General features: G+C 44.5%; 1 protein-coding gene across 10 annotated transcripts in view; it reads left to right on the forward strand.

Annotated features, from left to right (window-relative positions):
* Positions 1-20222, forward strand: part of setd5 (SET domain containing 5) — a 32816-nt gene extending 12594 nt beyond the window's left edge. The window contains exons 3-25 of one of the 10 annotated variants that reach the window (XM_080422929.1): positions 752-854; positions 2140-2402; positions 3298-3356; positions 3843-4030; positions 5356-5394; positions 5586-5909; positions 6444-6592; positions 6773-6890; positions 7023-7132; positions 7272-7536; positions 7815-7898; positions 8045-8212; positions 8322-8705; positions 8877-9137; positions 9691-9808; positions 9965-10203; positions 10363-10419; positions 10589-11080; positions 11534-11626; positions 15518-15774; positions 15995-16125; positions 16323-16411; positions 17431-20222. In XM_080422929.1, coding sequence (XP_080279055.1) covers positions 752-854; positions 2140-2402; positions 3298-3356; positions 3843-4030; positions 5356-5394; positions 5586-5909; positions 6444-6592; positions 6773-6890; positions 7023-7132; positions 7272-7536; positions 7815-7898; positions 8045-8212; positions 8322-8705; positions 8877-9137; positions 9691-9808; positions 9965-10203; positions 10363-10419; positions 10589-11080; positions 11534-11626; positions 15518-15774; positions 15995-16125; positions 16323-16411; positions 17431-18003 — 4564 coding nt within the window. In that variant the 3' untranslated portion in view covers positions 18004-20222. The remainder of the gene's footprint in view (positions 1-751; positions 855-2139; positions 2403-3297; positions 3357-3842; positions 4031-5355; positions 5395-5585; positions 5910-6443; positions 6593-6772; positions 6891-7022; positions 7133-7271; positions 7537-7814; positions 7899-8044; positions 8213-8321; positions 8706-8876; positions 9138-9690; positions 9809-9964; positions 10204-10362; positions 10420-10588; positions 11081-11533; positions 11627-15517; positions 15775-15994; positions 16126-16322; positions 16412-17430) is intronic. The other 9 variants (XM_080422931.1, XM_080422933.1, XM_080422932.1 and 6 more) reach the window with 9 other exon arrangements.
* Positions 20223-23301: the final 3079 nt, after the last annotated feature.

Raw genomic sequence — 23301 nt, forward strand, 5'->3', positions numbered from 1 at the left:
GTATATTCAGGATCAAGGATTTAAACTGCCAGGCAGGGTTAGTATACAAACTAAGAAGGCCGTCTGGAATACAGAACCCCTCTACAATAGGGCGTTGACCCCTATGTAATGAAGGGAGACCTTATCGGGTCTCTACATCAGGGCCTTGTTGGGCTGAGCAGTGTCTAAGGAAATGGCCCCAGACAGTCTAAGTAGGACCAGGCGCTGCCACCATGGAGGTGAGCTTGGTGACGTGATTTGAGGTCTCATGGAATGCAGCTAGCTGGTATAAGTTTCCCTCTTCTCCAACCCCCTCCCCATACTCCTCTCGTCCACCCCCCTACTCATTTGTGGCTCCAGTTATTTTCTCCCAGACCCTAGCTGCAGTCAGGGGAATCTAAATTGAGGTGAAAATGGGCATTGCCCGACATGAAGAAAATCTCAGATCTCACATGTAACAATTTCTTCTTTGGATTGTTCTGACATTTGAGCTTACTTCAGCACTACAGAGGGCTGAAGTCTGTTAACTGAAGGCAAGGTTGTGCTCTCTGACCAGACCTCAGCTAAAGGGCAATGGCAGTTGCGTAACATAATGGCGGCCCACATTCCATTTCCTGAATTGTGTTTCTCCCAGGCTCCCTCTGGACAAGATGTTTTGAGTTGTGCTGCCATCTAGTGGCCAACTGCAGGTGTTGTCTGTGTTGTGAATTCTTTTTTTCTTTAAGTTGTTTACATTGTAGTTGCAGTTATTACTTTCTTTTCTCTCTCACAGCCCTGAGTCAGTGGAAGCTAGTCCTGCCGTGAATGAGAAAAACTACAACAACCACAGCTGTGGGAGCGCCCAGAGTCATGGGTATCGGGGACTACCATATGCTGTGAGTTTACACGTCTCTTTGAACCTTCAAATGCAACTGCTTGTGCATGATGTGGATATTGACGGATTAAGGTTGACTAATGCACAAATATCACTGGAATGTAAACTATTCTAACAAAAATAATCGGAAATGTCCTTGTTTAGAGCACTGAATTACACCTCTAACTTCCTCACCTTTGGCAGAAATAACTCATGTAGACTCCATTTCTAAGAGTCTCTGATGTCAACTGGGAGGAATTTCTTCCCACTCCTCTTTGCACAACTTCAGCTGTGTTCTGTCTGAGGGCTTTCTGTTTCTGGCATGCTGTAATCAGGTCAAGTCAGGCCGTAGAGAGTGAGTCTCAATGTTTTTAGAGGATCAAGATGTTGGCTTTGCCTCTGTCATTATAACCCCCACTTGGTTCTCTCGGAGCCATCATTGAACTGTTTGAATCATTGGCTCGTTGTAAGTCAGTCCATTTCTTCAAATAGCCTTACATGCTCGTCAAGCTCCCTCTGGTAGGCTACAGTGTGAAATTCATGGTAGACTGATGACAAGCAGTCAAGGCCCTGGGACAGCAGATGCTGTTAGATCCCTTGATGTTACTGTACGTCTGTAGTTCTTGGAGACCATTTTAGCGCTTTGGACTGAAGGTGGTGTAACAGCCTGTCCTACATACGGTAGACGTGCCATTGGTCTAGAATCAATATTGTTCTAATTATTTGCACCTGCTTTGGTGCACCTGATTCTAATTATAGCCACTTGATAGGATGACAAAGGTTCAGGTACTATGCAACTTTTCTTTATGCCCACAGTGATTGCATTTATCATGGCTTCAATTGCATAAATGATTAAAGTGATTTTGTTTTTCACAGTAACATTTTGTTACTGTGAAAAAGTAGTAGTTATATTATTCAATATGATTGAGATAAAGACAATGTCTTTTTACAGCACTGTATTTGTGTTGTGCTGGCTGGCTATGCCGTATTCATACATACAAACATACATTCAGATGTAGAAGCAGCTAGAACCGCATAGAAATGTGAAATTGAAAGAGAGGGTAGCCAATGTCCTCTTAGAATAAAATACGGTGGTCTTATTGCCAACAAGATATAAGAGGTAGAGTTGACTGGTGTCTCATGAATGAAGGCACATGCAGGTGATGATCCTCTGTGATCAAGACACGTAAAACTGCCCTTTATTAACACAGCTGTACTGTTTCGTATGCCTTCCTTTGCCCTCATTTTCATTCGTCTCCATTTTTCGTTTTCCCTTTTTTTTTTGCCTGAACACCCGTTGTTTGAAGATGCAACAGTCTTCCGTTGTGTGTTGTCAGGATCACAACTATGGCGCGCCCCCTCCCCCCACCCCGCCCGCCTCCCCGCTCTCCCAAACCATCATCCCCCGCATGGAGCTCAATGGTGTGGCACGTGACCCCCGCTACCGCCACGACAATGAGGACAACTCGGCGGACAGCGAAAGCTCCTCCGAAGACGACGGCACCGGTGCTGGCTGGTGTCACTGCAGCCTGACGCAGGACGGCCTGCTCATCAAGTGCGAGAGTTGCAGGTCAGCCTCTACCTCAGTGGCTCTTTAACCCATTAAGGCCTGAGTCCGATTCTTTAAATGTTTTCTAAATCCTAACAGATTTTTGAAAAAAATATAAAAAATATTTGTTCACGATTTTTTTTAAATAGCTGAGCTACAAGCTCGTAGCGCGCTATGAGCTTGTAGATCTGCTATTTTTGAATAGCCAAAGAAATCTAAAGTGACACAGATTTCAGGTTTTAATGGGTTAACCCATTTAAACCTGGAAAGCCTATACGTTGTTATATCTTTCAATCCGGGAAAGCATCGGTGTCATTTTAGTTGTTACTATATATCGTCACTGTCGGGCAGAAACCATGCATCTTCAAGTTTCAAATTGTTTTTGTTTTTTTTGTAACTTAAAGCCCTACTTCCTGTACCTGTATGAATGAATGAACCATTGTAAAGCGCTTTGAGCACTTGGAAAAGCGCTATAAAAATGCAATTCATTATTATTATTATTATTATTATTACTTCATACATCATACAGCGAGTGTCGCACAAAAGTCGTGAAAATAGCAGATCTGCAAGCACACGAGGCGGTGTGCGCTTGTAGATCGTCTATTTTCACTATTTTAAGTAGATTTTAAAATAATTATTAAAATTATTTATATAATTATTAAACGGTTTTGGACATACAAGGTTTCCACCCGACAACAATGCTATATAGCAAAATGATTTAAAAATAATAATAAATTGAAAGTTTTTCAGAAAACATAGGTTAAGATTTAGAAGACATTTGTAGAATCGGCTTCAGGTCTTTATGGGATAAAGTGGTTACGATAGTGAATTAATTAATGGTTTGCTGAACATTTTCTCATGGTCTGTTGATGAACCTGCTTCAAGTTCTTTTTTTTTTTCTTCTTTTGCACGGTAGGGGACTGGACAGGAGGAAAGGTGCAGAGGGCCAACGCCGGAAACCAGAGAATGTCTCAGGTACAGCTTTCTCTTATTGGGTTTTATTATTTTAAATACACATACATACATTACACACAATACATTTCAATCAAATACAACTCCTTTGCCATTTTTACTTTATGGAGAGTAAATATGTACAATTAAACAATTGTTGTGCGAAAACACAAGAATATATATAATATAAAAACATTTAAAAAACGGTATACATAAGTGCACTGTTTAGTATAGTATGTATAGTTTTTTTTTTTTTACTGCAGCTTTGCCACAGACCACATTATATACTCTAGTGTAGACATATGCGTTGTTGGAGATGCACAAAACAGGGAGAGGGTGGGAGAGAGAGAGCTAGAGAGGGAGATGGAGAGCCTATTTCACCCACACAATAACACAATAACCCGGCCAATGGCAGGTACCGAAACCTGAACAGCAATGCCGGGCAAGCTACTTGTATATACAAACTGCTATCGTTGTTGATATGCTCTCTCTTTCAATCTATGTCTTTAGTCGGGGAGAGCAGTGCGACAGAGAGTGGCGACGAGGAGGTGTCCCCCTCCACAGTGTCGTACACGGCTACGCAGCACACGCCTACCAGCATCACGCTCACGGTCAAACGTGTGAAAAGGAACAAGTCCAAGAAGAGGAAGAAGAGCACAGAGAAGACCCGCGGAACTCCCAAGAGCAAGAAGGTCAAGGTGTGTGCATGACTACAGGCAAATAAAAGCTATAGTTTATTACGTCTAGTACGTAAATAAACACCTTACACATGGGATGCTTCACAATGCAAAAGAAAAGCGCAAGGCAAAATCTGGAGAGTTTCAACTCTGAAAGTGTAAAGAGTACATTTCTACACTATTCGTTATAATAATAATTAATAATACATCTTATCTAGCGTTTTTCTTGGTAATCAAACAGCAATGTTGAACCCTTTTCAATGAGTCCCAGGACCCACGGGTGATCTTTCAAGACTCAAGACACGCCCCTCCAAATACCTGTATTTGTGTCTCAAACAATAGTATCTGATGGTGTCAACTAGATGAAAGAGGAAACCTTTCAGAATTAATCAAACAAATTTAGGATGCAGACAAAAACATTATCATTATTACACAATTAAGTGGGCTTTCTAACATTCATTGTAAACATTTGGCGCCTGTTTTTGATTTCAACATGGATTTGTTGTTTACAATGTAGCGTTAATGGTAAAAATACGATGCGTCCCCTGGGCGCATTGATTGTCAGTGTTCTTCCCGGTTATTTAGTGTCACAGGCGCAAAGACGCGTAGTATTCAACATCAATGCAATGAAACAAATATGTTTATATTAAATCAAAAGAATAAAAGAAATAGAGGCTACAAAAAAAGTAAAAAGAATGGATTAACTGGGAAAGGCACGTCTAAAAAAGTGGGTTTTGAGGACTGTTTTAAAAGAATAGAGGACGGGTGCTGCTTTGAAGTGCGTTACACAGAACCTTGTCAACCCAGGTTCAGCGCTTGGTCCTGAGGATTTCGAGGAGTTTGGCGTCACCGGACCTGAGGGAGTGGGAGGGGACATGATGTGGAGGAGGTTGGAGAGGTAGGGGGGAGCTAGATTGGATGGATCGGGTACTGGTTAGTAGGTGGGCAGTGATTTTTTTTTTTACATACTGTAGTTTATTGATGACTCTGAGGACTAGTGGTAGTACCCTAAAGGAGGCTGTTGTAGTAATCAAGCCTGAATGTAATAAAAACATGCAGTAAATGATAGTTTTGGTCAGGGGCAGGCAATGTTTCGGAAGTGAAAGAAATATATTGGTGATCTGGTTGGGGCAAGAAGGAGAGGGTGGGGTTGAGCATGATACAAGGTTAAGGATTTAAATTAACTCTTTGGATTTTGCTGTGTTGACATGCCACAGACCTTGGTCTTATGAACATTGACATTGCTCTGTCATCCACAAACAGAAGTGGCATGAACTTCCTCAAATGTAACAGAGAGGTGACGTTGTCATTTATATACATGACTTAAGTCCATTTCTCTCTTTCAGGCTTTCAGAGAGGGTTCTAGAAAGTCGATGAGGATGAAAGTAAGAGACTTGTATTTTTCTATTTTTAACTTTGCATGAAACCAATTTCACTTCTGCCCCTTAGTCATCATTAAAGCCACATTGTTTTCACCAGTTTGCCAAAGCTGCTTGTTCTTAGACTAACTTTGGGACTTGACTAAATGTTTATGCTGACCTCTTACAAGCCCGTGTGCAACCCTCTCGCCCCACAGAACTCTACGACGGAGGCCAACGTGCTGGACGAAAACTCGGCTGAGGGCTGGGAGACCAAGATCCGCCAGTGGACGGACCAGTATGAGGAGGCGCTGGTCAACCAGTACAGCGCTGACGTTCAGACGCTGCTGAAGACGCACCACTCCACCAGCGCCACCACGGTCACTAACACCAAGACGGAGGGGGAAGGCGACTCCACGTCTCCGCTGGCCTCTTCCTCTTCAGCGTGCGCCACTGCTGGGCAGGCCTCTGCAGACACCACGGGCAACATCAACCACACAGAGCTGGCCTGTAACAACACAGTGCTAGGCTCCCAGATGCAGGTCAGTCTGACCGACAAAGAGAACCGGGCAGGGTTGTATGAGGGCAAATAGCACTGCATTATTACAGCTATAATAATGATCATGCTTTTGTTATGCATTGGACTGTATGTAATGGCCTCTATGATTTTACTGTGCCTCTGTGAGCTTGGTGGATGTGGAGATGGGAGGTACAATGTCCTGGATATTAACCCTTGTGTAATGGTCCGGAAGATGAGGGCAAGGTGCAGCAGCTGACCAAATAAGATGTTTGAATCATTTGCCAAGTTTCACAATCACCTTATTGTGATCCATAAAACCACAATTTTAGATTTTTGTTTTATAAACAGCCCTGCTAGATAGGGTACATGTTTCTCAGTTCCATTACTCACACAGTTACCGCTTGTATTAGCAAAGGTTCTCCTCTTTATTTTGAGTTGCTGGTGATATTGTTGGCAGGATTGGAGTGAAGGTGCAGTTCATGCATCAATGTAACATGGCGGCTACTTCCTGAGCCTCCCCTTATTCAAGGTAAATAATGGGTTGTGTTCGTTCCAGCTCCAGCTGGGACGGGTAACGCGAGTTCAGAAACACAGAAAAATCCTGCGAGCAGCCAAGAGCCTAGAACCTGACACCCTCATCATCGAATACCGTGGCAAGGTCATGCTCAAACAACAGTTTGAGGTCAACGGGCACTTCTTCAAAAAGTAAGGAGATGCAATAATCTGGCTGTCTGGGCTTGATGGCTCACATTTCCATTTCTCAAAGGACAAATGTCCAAAATGACAAGGATTGTAATTTAACTTTTAACCAGCACCTGTTTTGTGTTACTTTTAGATTTTGTCCCGTTTCCAATTTTGACATGGTTTTGATTGTGTTTTTCACAGGCCCTACCCTTTTGTGCTGTTTTACTCCAAATTCAATGAAGTGGAGATGTGCGTGGATGCACGAACGTTTGGGAATGATGCCCGCTTTATCAGGAGGTCCTGCACGCCCAATGCTGAGGTCAGTTATTTCATTTCTAACCAAATTGGGCAGTAAGCCCTTAAACTTGCACCATGCATTTATTTTTTCCTTTATCCTTTGCTTTATTGGAGGGTATTTAAATAGATTTCAATGACCTGCACTTTTCCCTAGGTGCGACATATGATCTCAGAGGGCATGATCCACTTGTGTATCTATGCTGTCAGTCAAATCACAAAAGATGTCGAAGTCGCCATTGGATTTGACTACGAGTTCAACAGCTGGTTAGTAATGCATCCCATATCCCCCTCCGTTAACACTGGGTTTCACTTCTATGTCAGGATTTCATACTGCTTTAAAGTTTAAATTGATGTTTATTTTGTCAATTCTGTGTCTTTCTCCTCTCTCATAACAAACTGACAGCAACTATAAAGTGGACTGCGCTTGTCACAAGGGCAACCAAAACTGCCCAGTGCAGAAACACAACCTGAGCCCCAGGGAGAACCTGCTCTGCTCCCCTTCCCTGTCCACCCCGCCCTCGCTGTTGGGAGCGGAGACTCGGCGGAGGAAGGCCCGCAGGAGAGAGATGGAAGGTGGCCCGGCCGCGGGGGGCACCTCGGACGAAAGCAGCCAGCCCCTGGACCAACACGGCGATGCCAGGGAGCTGCAGGGAGCCAGCGACACAGAGGTGGGCGGGTAGATTAGTGGTAGTGTCACTTTGTGAGTTAATTGTCGAAAATGTTAGGGGGAGTCTGCAGATACAGTGAGTCACCTCCTAGTGGCATGTTTTGTTTTGTTCTGTTGAGTATTGCTGTTTGGGTTCATGTTTGTTTGTGTGGCCTCACCACATAGTATGTGATGCCGGGGGGTGTGACATTTTGAATACTTGGCATTTCCTGCCGGGCTGAGCTTTTTCCTCACATGCTTTGTGTGTGTGTGTGTGTGTGTGTGTGTGTTATGGTGCAGGAGGGACCTCTGGACAGGCTGAAGCTTGAGGAGGGAGAGGAAGGGGAGGTGGACGAAAATGGGGTTCTCCTCTCCAGCAGAAGAGTATGTCACTCATAAATCTAAAATAATCAATTCCTTTAGCACTAATCCTTAGCTTGACACAATGTTTTTAGTGTAACATTACAGTGTTTAATATTACCCTCTAATGCAATCCCTTCTTCTTTATATTCCTTTTTCTATTTCTGCAGTCTTTGGACAGTCTGGAGAAGAGGAGGAGGAGGCTGGGTGGAGCAGAAGAGCCCAAGGAGGAGGGTGTAGAGCCAGAGGAAGGAGCAGGAAACCCCACCGGGGGAAACGGTGGTGGACCCCATAACACCGCGGTGGGAATCTGTACCCGTCGCACCACCTACATCGCAGTCAGTGGAACTTCTTTCTCATGGGGAAATTAGCAGTTCTTTCTCTTTATTTATTTATTCTTAATTCATTCTCTTGTCTGACACTAACGCAGCACCCCCCCTCCCACAGGAACCCTCATCGATAGAAGGTGAAAGAGCAGCATCGTCTTCGACCTCCAACCTCCCTGCCCCTGCCGGTCCCCCGAAGCCTCCCCCGGCCCGCTCTACCAAACCACGTCCCAAGAGCCGCATGTCGCGCTACCGCTCCAGCTCATCACAGCGTGCACGGCGCCAGCGGCAGGCCCTGGCCCAGCAGGCCGCTGCAGCTGCGGCAGCCGCTGCTGCAGCCGCCGAACAAGGATCCGTCCTGGCTGAGGAAGGGCTCCAGGGACCAACTGGCGCTGAGCTCGGACTAGGGGAAAGCAGCCTGGGGCTCAGTCAGCTCCCTGAAACGGAGAGCCACGGTCCCACATGCCTGAATAAAGCTAATGTGCGCTACCCCAAGACCAAGAAGGTTAGAGCACAGGGAGACTCACTAGTAAAAGGGTTGAAATACAGGGGTTGGGTAATCGGGTCGTAAACCACAACCACATAATAGTAAAACAATTAGCAATCGTCGCCATGCTTGGTTTTGTGTTTTGGTGAAGTACAAGCAATGTAATCTCTGTTTCTCCTCCTCCCCCAGTACTTAGTGACAGAGTGGCTCAATGACAAAATCCCTGTCGGGGATAAATTCCAGCAAGAGGTGCCCATCGAGCGACCGCTGCGCATCACCACCGACCCCACGGTGCTGGCCACCACCCTCAACATGCTGCCCGGCCTGTCCCACTCTCCCCTCATATGCACCACACCAAAACACTACATACGCTTCGGCTCGCCGTTCAACCCTGAGAGACGCCGACCTCGGCCACTCCAGATGGACGGTACCTACGGCTGCTACAAGAAGGTCAGAAAACAATTTGATGGAATCAAATTGGTCTGCAGAATATTGTTTATGCCCATCTCTAGTTAGTTAAAATCAACGTGTGCATGGTAGATGTTGCTTCGTTTGTTCTTTTCTTGACTGCCATGGCATTTATTAATAATAAAAAAACTAAACTTTGTGTCACTTTCCACACATAGAATGAAGCTCAAAGTGATTAAAAGTAATGAGAATATACTACTATGTATTAAACCATTTAGACCTGTTGTAACCTATACGTCTTTATACCTTTCAATCCGGGACAGCATATGTGTCACATTTGATGTCGCTATATATAGCAACATAATTATTTCAACATTTTTAGAATACATATATATATATATATATATATATATATATATATATATTTTTTTTTTAAGGAAAACTTAGGATTTAGAATGCGTTTTTAGAATCGGCCTCAGGTCTAAATGGGTTAACACATTGAAAAAAAATTATTGTGAAGGGATAAGTAACAAGACCAGCTGATGTACAGAAGGTTATATGCTCAACGTTCCTGTTATGTGTGTTGCTGTCACAGAGGTGGATCAAGCAGGCGGAGGACGAGAGCTGCTCGGCCAGTCTGGAGGATGGCACTGAGTCCACCTCCTCGCACCAAAGTACCAGCAGCAGATCCACACCCAACCCCCTGTCCAACGGTACCTACCTACCTCACTCCCTCCCTTCATTCATTCAACACCAGTACTCCTTATACTCCCATTAAACCATTTTCATTCAACTTAAACAGTGTGTTTTGAGCACCCATAACCAGTGAGTTTAATGTGTGTCATCTATCCCTGCCCTCCCATCCTCAGTTCCAGAAGTCAACGCGCCCTTAAAGAAGCGGCATTCGAAGTACGCCACGGAAATGGCCCCGGTGCCCTCGGAGCACCTGCTTCGCCCCTTGTCGCCCATCACGCCCCCACTCCCCGAGGACCCTCTGCACCCACTGCTGAGCAACTCGTGTCACAGCTCCCTGCTGCCCAATGGCCTGGCCTACTCGCCGCTGCCCTCACTGCCAACCAGCCGCTGCAACACGCCACTGCAGTTCGAGGTACACACAATGTACACAATTGAGTTGAAGCCATTGGCTTGCACTACCAGTATATCTTGGACCTTTACTCACATTCAGATGCACATGCCCTTTACTCGGGACACACAATTACATTCCTCATTGGGAATACTTACTATGTTTTTCTGCCCTTCCATCCAGAACATATCATCCCCAGAGGCCTCTCCTGTCCACCGACCAGAGTCCATCTCTCCTGAGGTAGCCATTCACCCTCACTAACAGATAATAAATCATTGGAAGGATAGAGCTGTGCCTTGTTTGATGCTAGTGCTGCATGTTGTTTGATGCCAACAATTAATTTTGTTTGTTGACTGTTCCTCCCTCTGTTCCTTGCCCACTCCTGCCGTCTTTACACCTCTACCCTCAGCCATGTCTACGGACGGACTTTGACGGCCCACGGCCCCAATTTCCCGACCTCTCCCTCCCGTGCTGCTCGGAGAGCCCTGTACCTATGACCTCGGACGACTTCTCTCTCTCCGGAGGGCCGCCAGGCCACGAGTCCCTGGGCTCGGCCTCCCTAGGGGCTGGCTCTCTCACCCCAGCTTCGTGCCCCCCCCCAGACCCGGGCCCTCACACCCAGAGCAGGGAGCAGGCCTTCAGGACAGAGTTCAACCTCATATACACCTGCTCGCCCCTCAACGCTAATCTGGGCAACCCCGCAGCCACAGACAGACGTCTCTCCCAGTCGGAGGGCAGCTTCTCCCCGGCGGACTCCTTCTACAGTACCATGAGCGGCCAGGGACTATTAGGGGAGGCGGGTCCCGGCTCCATGTCGCCCTATGGCGAGCCGCATTACGGAGGAGGCTACCCAGACAGCGGCACACCACCACACACCAGCAACCCACCACAAAAGAAGAAGGCAAGTTGTATGGCTGTTATTACTGTTGTCTCGTTGAAGCAGCACTATGAAGGTGTTTGTTTAAAGGTGCAGTCACGTACCTCGTCACAACCTCTTGAGTGACTCTTTAAGTGTGATACCTGCAAATTGTGTAAAATCAAGATACGCAATATGCTCTTTTCCTTTCCTGCTCTGTTTCTGCTCATTTACTTGTTTTACTGTTGTTAAATTATATCAATTGCCCCAATTGACCAACAATCAACAAAACAAACGACAACAAACGCTAGGGATGTAAATACACAAAAACATTTTTAGGTGGATGTAAAGTTTCTGAAATTATTTAGCCTCTGTCGCTTTGACCCTTCCTCCCCATCCCCCCTCCTCTCCTTCACTCCCCCTTCCCTCGTCCTCAGTGCACCTTGAAGTTCTTTTTTTTTTTTGCCAAGTCTCTCTTCCACTTTTCTTCCAAGGCAGAGGGCCAACCAGTCTACCATTAGTCTGCTGACAGGGAAACCAGATTACCAGGCTATAGCTGTAAGAAGTGAATACAAGCCAGTACAAAATATGGTGAATATTTTCCCTATACAACTACATCTATAGAAGTGTGCATGTAAATATGTTTGTTTTTTTGTTTTGTTTTTTTTTGCATCCGCATACGACACCCAACTCCATGCTCCCGCAATGCCACCCTCTTACGTACTGCACAGTTTTGAAGAGGAATCTTTGTTGTCAATTCAATTAAACTTATTTAGTTCAGCTGTCATGGAGCGTGTTTAGATCCATCCATTGCCTCAATGCAGGAGGCCGATGATTTGTTGATACCCGCCTGGGCTTTGACTAACCCCGTTTATTTAGGCATCTATTTCATCCATGGCTCTTTCCTATGTGTGATCCTGAGTCCATCTATCAGCCATCAAACATGATAGACCCAGCTGCCCTCTTTATAAGCCCATGCCTCTGAAAGTCTACCAAATGTATATAGAAATAAATGCTAAGTTGAAATCTTCACTGAAACATGATTTTTGATCCCCAAGTGTAAAAAAAAGATCTAATTGCCTTCACAGGCACGCAGTAACTCTCAGAAATCTATCAATGGCCATTCTCCTCACATTGCAGCTGCCTTCTTCAATATCTTCTCGACTCTTTCAAACATCTATCCATCCATCTCAGTATCTTCCCCCCCCACCCCTCTCTCCTTGTTGTCCATCTGTCCCACTCTGTTCCCTCCAGTGTCTTGCTTGTGCCATGATGACATAAAGCCAAGATGAGCTCTCTTTCATTCTCATTTTTTGTCTAGTGTAGGCGTATACATTGTGCGTCTGTACTGGGGGCTCTGGATGTTGACTAGAATGTTTTTTTGTGTGTGTTTGTTGTGTGTATCGTTTTTCATTTGAAAGTGGTTGCATCGTGGTGTGGTTAATTTCAGAGTTGCCTGTCTGCTCAAATGATGTGTGTTACTAACGATGGATAGAAGCGAGAGTTACGCAACTGTGGTTATATTAATTTTGGATGACTGCCAGAGGTGGTGCTTTTGCACTAGATGCTGCCATCTCACGCAGGTCAAGTAGTTATCCCAACAATGTCACCTGTAACCTGGGATGACAGGGCTTGCATCTCCAGTCTAAAATCCTTGGTCGTCCCTTAATCTGTTTCAAAAGAAAGAGAACTTTCATATTAGAACCTTTGTTACATGCGTAACTCTCGTTCTGTTTCATTCTTCCTGACCGCCAGAGGCTGTACTTCTAGCATTGGATGACGTATATCATAAAGGTCACGAGGAAAGCTCACCATGCTAAGGGACATAAGCCGTTGATAAAAATGGCTGTTGCAGCGGCCTGGGGTGCAGCAACAGAACTGGGTGAAAATGCATGATGAAGCACAGGTAGCAGGGGCATAAATGTCTTGTAGAGGAACTCCCCTCAAGGCAACCCATGATGTGGCCACAATCCCGGTATAGTGGTACTTAAGATTCTTGAGCACAGGAAGCCTTTGTGATCTGTAACCATGTAAAAATTACTAGGGATGTGCACAATGACTAATTTCACTGATGTTTAAACAATGTTAGTTTTTTTAAGGGACTTTACAACTTGTCTAAAATTAAGGAAACACACCATTGCCCACAACTACATGGATTGTACCTTCTATGAGAGGTGACAAATACACTTTCTTGATTTTTGAATTGTGTCTACCATTGACTGGTCACAAGATGCTATCGATCCTATCATTCAGCTGTAAGCAACTAGGATTCACGTGCCATTTACGCCCTTCTAACTGAGACTAGAAGGTCTGGCCAGGAGGTGCCACTGCACTCTGGGTGGATTCTCAATTTCCTCCGGCACCATTCGGGACACCCAGAAGATGCACAGCCCTGAGCCTCATAAAGTGAGGGAATGCCCAATTGAGGAGCTGCTGCATTATCCGCAGACACTGCTCTGATGGTGATTTGATAAACTGTAGACATGTTGTCTGACCGGATGTGAACATGACGATTTCTTAGGGCTGGTGTTAAAGTGTAAAGTGCTAAGTTCAGCATGAGTTTCAGCTTGTTTATATGTTCAAGCAGCTCTTCAGCACTGAAGGCCAGGAGGGTATCAACCCCGACCCCAGTCAAGTATGTGCTCTTCCTCCAATGTTAGAAGGCCAGGACACAATGCCTGGACACACTGACCATCCTGTTTCTGTGCCACTTGGGTCCAAGTAGAGACCATTCACCCAGATCCAAAGGGGAGGCAAGGAGAGCAGGCCTAGCAGAAATACCATGGATGCTGCAGTCAGTATGCGTGACACCCAAAGGAAAAGGCTGTATTTCTTAACCTTGTCTTGCTGTAAGCGATGTAGAAGCTGTAGAATGGCATCCACATGCTTTAGGGAAAGGGAGGCCCTAATTGATCAAGAGCCAAGCACCAGCCCAAGATAACTAACACGTAATGAGGAGAATAGTTGTGTCGCTGACCATCTGCTCCTTGAGTTGGGGAATCAGGAAGTACGCACACTGAGTCTAACCCACGAGCTGTGCTCTAGGATCTACCATTCCCTAGGCTAGGGATTTGTCAGGACCTTTGACCACAGACATTTTGATCTCGATGAGTAATACATATATACCTCTTGGAGCGTAGACACCACCCGAGGGTCCATGGTCTGCTTCCTTCTTCCAGAGAAGCGTCCGATGGCCGGCCCCAGGGTTTCAGGTCTTAATTACAGTGACTGAGTGTTGGGCACAGTAGTTGCCTAGTTGGTGAAACCCCTAGATGTGACCCCAATAATGCTGTCTGTAATGTAATGTGCTGGATCACCAGTGAGTAAACTGTAGTTACAATAGCGTCAGCAGAAGTGCGTCAGCTACTGCATTCTAGTCGGTCCAGCAGCAAATCTGCTTAAAATTATCTTATTTAAACTATGCTAAATAGAAATACACAATCAACAACCAGTATGTTTTTCTCCTTGCTAATTTTTTTTGCCTTTTTAAAATACTTCTCTCTTAATAAAGTTGTTTATTTTTGTAAAGCGACTTTGGGTACTATGAAAAGCGCTATATAAGTGTGTATGTATTATTATTATAAGGTGAAAACACTGTAAAACCAAGCTTAATATTGAAAGTGGCGAGCCAACCGGAACTGGCGCCACACTGCCAAATGGATAACTCCTCCAGTCCAGCATGCAAAACCACTACTACCGCTACTGACTGTAGCGTGCCGAAAATATGATGAAATTGGAATAGCTTGTCGCAGCCTCTGGTGGATGAAACATCGAAGTACCAACCCAACAAGTGATTTAGCAACAAAATAATATTGACCTGCTATCTTTAGTCCACAATCGGGAGAAGATCGAAGGAACATACTATTGGACATTGTAGGTTTTTATTCTGGGGGCTTGCCCTTTGTCATCCCATGTCACAGTTTACTGTGTTGATATAATGAATTACTTAATTAATTACTTACCTGCTTATGTGTGAGATGGAAGTAGCCACTGCAAGAAGCACCACCTCTGGTGGTCAGGAAGAATTTAATGGATCAGGTTTGTGCTCTTGTGGCATGTGCCACACGACAGAACTTCAGTAAGTAGGCTTGTGGAATGCAAAAAGAGTTTTCATCCAATGTCATTCTCATGCCAAAATGTCATTCCCATGTTGTTTGAGGTTTGGTTATTTTCAGTCAAATGAGGTACCATTGACATTTAAACATGAATACAGGTGCTTTTCCCAGGTGAGTTTATGTTGACTTGTTGCATGTGGTTTGACTATCCTTCCATACAGTTTGGGGTGAACACAAATGTGATGCAGTGCAACCCGCGTTCCAGTGTGTGTGTGTGTGTGTGTGTGTGTGTGTGTGTTTGTGGGTGCTGTATATGTCATGACATGAAAGTGTATGTATAACGTCAGGGCTGAACTCAAAGCTATGCATCAGCTCTCAAACTCAACATGTCTGATGCGAGTGGTTGTCCTCCCTATGCCTTCCACAGGTGTCGTTGCTGGAGTACCGCAAGAGGAAGCAGGGAAGCGGCCGTGATCCAGAGCCCGGCGCCAGCAGCTCCTCCCTGGGGAACACCCCAACCCGGCCAGGCTCCCACTACAGCCAGGATTCCCATCACCCCCTCCACCAGCTGCAGGCCCCAGCCTCGCCGCACAATTCCTTCAGCTCCCCGGTCCACTCCTCCATCCCCCAGATAGAGGAGGTCAGCCCCCCAGACCACAGGGCTCAGGAGAGCAACAGCCACTGGTGAGTGACAGTCAGAAGTTATACATGTATAACAGGGACCCTTTTGCAGAGCTCATTAAATGATCTCTGTAAAAGGGTCTTGGTATTGAAAGATAGTATGAAAACTAGACAAGATTTATGTCCAACCTGTTTAGTTACCAATTATGCCTGGCCTTTTTATGGTTGCTGTGTTGGGTCTATGGTTGTATGCTATGTGTTGAGCGTATTTGCTCTCCGTCAGGATGGTGCCCACCAGCGTGGAGCGACTACGGGAAGGCCAGGGTGTCCTGGAACGAGTTCTGAGAGGCAGCATCAAGATGGAGCGCATTTTAAGAAAGGGGGACGGCTCAGTGCCGGGAGACAAGGAGCCTGGTATGACATGGCCTCACACTCACCATTTTATATTATGAACGTTTAATCTTATGTAGTATTTTATCATTACTAGTGCAGCTTAATATCTTGTTAATAAATTTCCCTTTCACCGATAACGGGTAGTAAAGAAAAGAACAACAGCTCTGAAACGGCTATGGTATGGTAAAAGTGTCTGTGATGATTTACATGTTTAACAGATGGAGATCGATACGATGTCCAGACAGGCAACATAACCTCTCCCATGAGGAGTCCACACAGATACAGTCCCTCTGTGTATGCCCACCAGGTAGGCTGCCTCATGCTAAACCTCACTTGAGGCATCATTCACACAATAGTGCTTAGGTTTTGAAATTGTGAACAACAGTGTAGGCTGCTATTTAGAAAATAATACATGAGAGGGAGTCCTATATTGCACTGGTGTGGTGTCATACTGTAGATCAGCGCACCAGTGCCAATGGTATGACCTCGAGTGTATCAATACGATTATAACACAGATTTATTATCAATATTTGTGGGCCTTGTATTTAACTTTAAGCGCCCAATGCATTTCCAATGAGTTTTGCTATTGTAGAGAAAGAAGGACACAGGAGGAATGACCAAAGTCACTGCGGCCGCAATTTTTTAACTACAGATATCTTTTTACATCACCAAGTTCGCACGGGTCTGCTCTCCGATTTAATCCAAAGATCTAAGCTGTGTGATGTATACATTTTGAGTTAAGACTATTAATATCATGTCCCTGCGGCACTGTAGCAATTAGTGCTACTGGGGCTATTTCATGCTTAGCCTGTCAAAGTTGTGCAAAGTAACTAAGTACATTTACGCAAGTACTATACAATAATGTAGAGTGCTATGTACATGCGCAGTAGAATTTTGAGGTACTTTTACTTTACTTACCACTTTTCTTACTTCTACTTCCCTCCAATTACAGCATTTTACAGCTTTAGTTACTTGTTACTTTCCAGATTTTATTATTAATTTTATTATTAATACATAACCTACAGTAACCACATATATATAGTATAATATACTATATATTATATAGTATGTAACACATATACAGTATAGTATATATACTACTATTTGTTGGCTTGAAGCCCACATTGTTTCTTCAGGAACAATATTTTCTAGTTATGATTGGAATGCAAAAAAAAAGGTAGATAATGCATCCACTTGTTTTTCCAGAGTGCTGTTATCAGAAGATATTGTTACTCCTTAGAAGCCAATCACAATGTGAGGTTGGAACTAACTATGGTTTGTATCATTCAGATTTGGTAACTATATGTTCTATTTGGTTGTGTGCAGTCGTCAGAGAGCCACGGTCAGACAGACAGCCCATCCTTCCTCCAGCAGAGCTCCTCCTCTCCATTCCGTGGTTCATATAGTCCCTCTGGCCCCCCCTCCTCCTCAGGCCAGAGCTTCTACCCTCGGCTCTCCTCATCCCACCCTGGCCAGTCCCAGGACCTCCCCTCATCGTCCTACCCCAGTCAGACTCCCTCGTCCTCAGACTCCAGGCCACCAGGGAGCTCTCTACACCAGCAGAGCAGCAGTATGGACGGAGCCCCTGGCTACAGCAACAGCCACTTAAAAGCTAGCCTCTTGAACAGCAGTGGCTTAGTGGGCTCACCCAGCCCAGGCCCTCGGACCCATGGCCAGACTAAAACAGACTTGGGTACTCAGACCTCTAGACTGAGCCAGCAGCAGGCACCTCGGAGCCTGAAAACGGGCAGTCCCGGACAGGCGGTGCTGCAGGCAGGCTCCAGGCTCCTGTCAGCCTCTGGAGCCCAACATTACCCGCAGCGCGGGGCACCCCTCACTCAGTTCCAGCACCCGCCTCTCCAGGGATCAGGAGTAAGGACACAGTCAGGAAGCTTTTAGGACCTTGTTTGAGTGCATGTGTGCATGCGTGCGTGAGTGAGTGTGAGCGAGAGTGTTTGCGTGAGGCTGCATAGCTCCTCAAGCCCCAAACCTGTGGTGTGGGCTCAGCGAGGGGAAATGTACAGACCTAAGAGGAGCCCGGACTTCTTGTATGGATCTCTCCTTTTGTTATTTTCGGTCTTTTCTTTCTTTCTTTTCTGAGAAACAAAATTACTGCATTCTGCACAAAGCTAATCATTGACTTTCGACATCATTAAGGAAATCAATGGAATAAGCGATTTAAAGAAGAAAATAATGGACAAATTCTGAAAATAAGAAATCATATGTAACTTGAAATTGCCCCTGGCGTTTCCTGACATGTTGGACTGTGCAAACAGGTTACGTAATGTTTGAAAGTAAAATCTTCAACATGAGTATCTGTACAAAGTTTTAAAAAGTGTACCTGTTGTCTTGGTACCTATGTTTCATAAATATTGAGATGTAAACATAACTCAAATCAATGTTTTTTTTTTCTTTTCGTTTTTTTCGTTCCTCCCTCCCCCCTCAAAAAGTTAACTTCTGGGATTTGGCAAGCAGCCGAGTCTGTCCTGCAGTATAGAATATAAGCGTTTCATTTCGGAAGGGGAAACAAAACGGACAGAGTGTGTATGTCCTTCATCCGTTATAAAGATGTATCCAAGAGTTTGGGAGGGACAAAAGCTTCCCGATCAGGATCATTCCATGTGATTACCAGCTTTCTATGTTTCTCAAAACGTTTTCTCTCTCCCTCTCTCTCTCTCAAGCCACCTCCTTTTCTAATGAACATTGATTTGATTCCCCCCCTGTTCAGTTCTTTTATCCCCACTTGACCGTTTGTTTGGTTTTCACTTTAGTACTACTTCACTGTAGACTTGCGATATTGTACTTGAGACGTACAGGTCTTATGATTCATGGTGCTGCAGTCTTGTTTTTCCAATAAATTTGAAATCCACTTATGTTCCCATGAGCGGCTACAGTCATCTTGTCATTACACTATGTCATTTGGGATCCGTTTTCCAGGTTGGATACAAATTGTTACACAAACGTTATAGTTTTTGTTCTTTGATAGTATTGGAATGCCGGAACAAAAAGAGAAGCTAAGAATCTGACTATTTCTTTACTCTGTTGGGTTTGTCTCCTGTCTTGAATCCTGTAGGATTTTTTTTTGAAACTTTATTGAGAATATATATATATATATGTTTTTTTTCTCCCTTTTTCTTTTTTTCCTTCTGATCAATCTTGCATTCCGTATACCACCTAAGAAATGGGGGAGGGAGATCTCTGGGGATGGTGTGGATGGTATATACAACTAGAAAAAGCTGCTGTGTTCTATTTTCTTGTTTTTTGTTTTTGTATTTTTACGCAAGTGCTGCTTCAAAAAGTTTCCCTTTCCACAGAATGCTGTAAGCCCTGTTTAGTTTTTACTAGGGTCCTCACCAACTGAATTCTAATAAAGGAAAAAGAATACGAGAGAATCAAGTCCAGTTATATGGAGTCATGTGCCACGACCACTGCAGTGGGACCTCATACCAATGCTGTCACCATCTCGTCACGAGAGTTGGAACGCAGAACATTTTTGTAGCTCATTTGGACCAGACGTTTTTATTGTTTTGACTGTCATGACCCAGGATGAGCACTGGGCTACTGGGAAGGCTTAATGACCTGAGACACTGGTCATTTCTTGCCCCCCTCCCTTCCACCATGCCTCCTTGACCAACAGACAGAAGGGTACTCACATGTTAAATGAATGTTTTGAAAGAAGACTTAAGAAAAAAAAAATATAGACCCAAAATTAACCAGCACCTTAAAACAAGAGAAATACAAGCTAAAATGACACAAATACGACAACATGTATATGTGTACTTGTATAGAAAGAAATGTGTTATAGAAAAATATAGTACACAAAATTTACTGCATGATATTTGCTTTATTTTCTTTTTGTTCTTTTTTGGGGGGTCTTGAGTGACCACATGGATGGGTGGTTGGGAGCTAATTGTCTGTTCCTGTTTTAACTTCTTGTTCCGGAGTTTCTTGAAAAACCAGACGCATTTTTTTTTTCTTTGTTTTGTTGGTTTGTTGAATTTTTTACACAAAGCATAGTAACTATTTCAACCACAACACCCCCCCCCCCCTCCAAAAGATTTAAGAAGCAGAAGAGATGTAATGCATTTTGATAATAAAATAATCATGATGGTAATGTATTTTGAAAACTGCCCTTGTGATATTTTATTCCGTTTTTTTTTTCTTTTGAAGTTCTAGTGAATGAGTCTGGTGGAGTTCAGGTTCACGCCTACAAACCTGGCAGATTCATTAAAAGTTTGATCAAATATATTGGTTACTCAGCCAGTTTGCGCGTAGGCCACACAGCCATACTCGTTACATACTGACACTTGGTCAGGACCCCCTTGCATCACAGCTCAACGCACTGGGTACCCCTTATGTGTCTGGAAGAAACGTCTCACAGAATTAGGCTCTCGGGTGGGCAGCCATCTTCCTTGACTGTGTCGGGGGAGAGACAGAGAAATGGGGAGAGATACAAGCAATAACGGTAGTAGTACAAACTATGATGACAACAAGGACACAAATAGCAGGTATAACAATAGTATAATATACTAGCAATAATAGTAGCTACAATAGTGTAATGTAATAGTATAATGGTATAATATAGTAGCAATCCACAGATGTGTTCCATGGAAACCATCGATCCGCAGCTGGAGGTCCACAATCCACCCTTGATCTGCAGCCAGGGGGTCCGTGATCACAGTCTTGTTTTCAATTATTGTAGCTGTACGTTGCTGCGTCGTTGTCAGTTTTATTTTCAGTGTGGTGTATGTAGGCTGCTTTGCTGTTGCCATTTCACATCCCTTTCTCTATGCTTTCACACTGCTCTGTGATCCACCTAGCCTTGGCTTCCTTCATCATCTACCTGATGTATTTGTTCACAGAAATGTACAGTACTGCTTTGCTGCCTCCCCTTCTTTCTTTTTGAAGGTCCTGCTCAAGTCACATACTGTAGATCTAGGATGTCATCAGTGACAGTGATGGTTTTCTTTTATCTCTATGCTTCCCTAGCACTTCAGTAGCCAGTTTCTATACGTTTTTCCTCCATGTTGTCTGTCAGAGAGTTGATGTCTTTTATAGAACCATCAGTGCTCAGACTGCTCCAGATTAGACCAAGTGACAAGACAGATCATCCACAAAGTCATCCCACCAGAGTTTCAAACCATCCAAACCAGCTTGCCGAACTTCACTCCAATATGCAGAGCCAAAGAGGCCTTGTGAAGAAAGAAATCACACTTGGTTGCTTTATGGATCAGACAGACAAGAATGTTAATTGACGCAGTGAAGTGAGTGAGTGAACAGATCTGATGAGCGCCGGAGGGCAGTGTGAGAACAGGTTCTCCTAGCAAAAGGAGGAGTGGATCAGATGGTTTGTCTGAGTCCTGTTGGCGTGTGGAAGTCATCACTCTCACTGAATCTTTGCCTCATGTTTTCCCCTCATCATGTTTTCCCTGTGTGTGTGTGTGTGTGTGTGTGTGTGTGTGTGTGTGTGTGTGTGTGTGTGTGTGTGTGTGTGTGTGTGTGTGTGTGTGTGTGTGTGTGTGTGTGTGTGTGTGTGTGTGTGTGTGTGTGTGTGTGTGTGTGTGTGTGTGCGTGCGTGCGTGCGTGCGTGCGTGCGTGCGTGCGTGCGTGCGTGTGAGTGTGTGCTGACCTTCCTCGTGGGAGAATTGGGACCATTCCACCTGGAATGTTTTGTGCCAGGGACCTCTGCGGAATGCTGTCTGACTGGTGTCGTTTACCATACCTGTGTATCTGCTCCAGGAAAGCTGTGAAATTATTCTCTGTACTTTAATGTTATCGCAGATCGACCAATGCCATCACTTTCTAAGGTTAATACACAAAGGGCCCTATCTTGGGCGCCGCCTTACCCCTTATCCATAAACTTCTTTGACATTTTTTACTATTTTTAAAAATATTTTCAAATAGTTCAAATTGCCAATCTACAAGCTCACGTGTCGATGTAGATAGGCTAGTTGAAAAAAAAAGAGTAAAAAATGGCTAATAAGTTTAGGGATAAGGGTTAAGGCAGCGCCCCAAGATAGGGCCCAAGGTATTTTCCCCCTCGAGTTACGTCTGTTAGGCAAATAACATGCATTTTCCTCACTGGTAACACCACGGGTAACGCAGCATCTGCTTAGAAGTTTTACTTTAGGTTTCGATTGAGTGATTGAATACTTTATTAACAGTTTGCAAAAAAAGCACAAAACATATTTTTTTTCTACCCATGTCATAATGTACAATTCAGCTATGTGGTAAGATCTTTTTTCCCCTACTGAACCCCTGGGGCGACGGGACCGAACCTCTGGGGCGACGTGGTATAAGTGGCTTAGGGCGACCGTTCGGGGGTCGCCGGATTTGCTCTGGGACGAGGGTGTTTTGGGGCGACCGGTTTGGTATTCCAGCTTATTAGTAACAACATATTAGACCATAGCAACCACCTTTTTACCATAGCAACCACCTGTTTTACCCTAGCAACCGCATATTAGACCATAGAAACTGCATATTAGACCTTTAGCAACCACTTATCAGACCCTAGAAACCATCTATTAGACCCTAGCAACCACTGGGCGGCAGTGGCTTAGGGGTAGAGTGGGAGGTAGAGCGGCCAGATGGGATCCGTGAGGTTTCCAGTTTGATCCCGGGCTCCCCCAGAGTTAGTGTCGAAGAGTCCTTGAGCAAGACACTGAACCCCAATTTGCTCCCGATGAGCAGGTTGGTGCCTTACATGGTTTCCTCCGCCATCGGTGTATGAATGTGTGTGTGAATGGGTGAATGTAATGCACAATCTATGTAAAGCGCTTTTGATAAAAGCGCTATATAAATGTACCATTTACTGTTTTACCCTAACAACTGCATATTAGACCTTAGCAACCACCTTTTAGAGCCTATCAACCGTCTATTAGACTGTTTTACCATAAACAACTATGTTTAACACTACTCAACGCTGTCAACACTATCAACACTTTTAACACTACTAATACTTCAACACCTTTAAAACCTTTAACACCTTTAAAACCACTAATACGCTTTAAAACCTGTAACTGGTCAATTTATATAGCGCTATTCTCCAAAGCGCTTTACAATGTATTTCACATTCACACACTGGTGATGGAGGAAACCATGCAATTAGGTACCAACCTGCTCATAAAGAGCAGTTAGGGGTTCAGTGTCTTGCTTCCTATATCTGCATAGTCTCGCGTCTGGCGTAGCTATCTGGTG

The sequence above is a fragment of the Gymnoscopelus braueri genome (assembly GCF_963280865.1).
Source record: "Gymnoscopelus braueri genome assembly, chromosome: 3".
NCBI lineage: Eukaryota > Metazoa > Chordata > Actinopteri > Myctophiformes > Myctophidae > Gymnoscopelus > Gymnoscopelus braueri.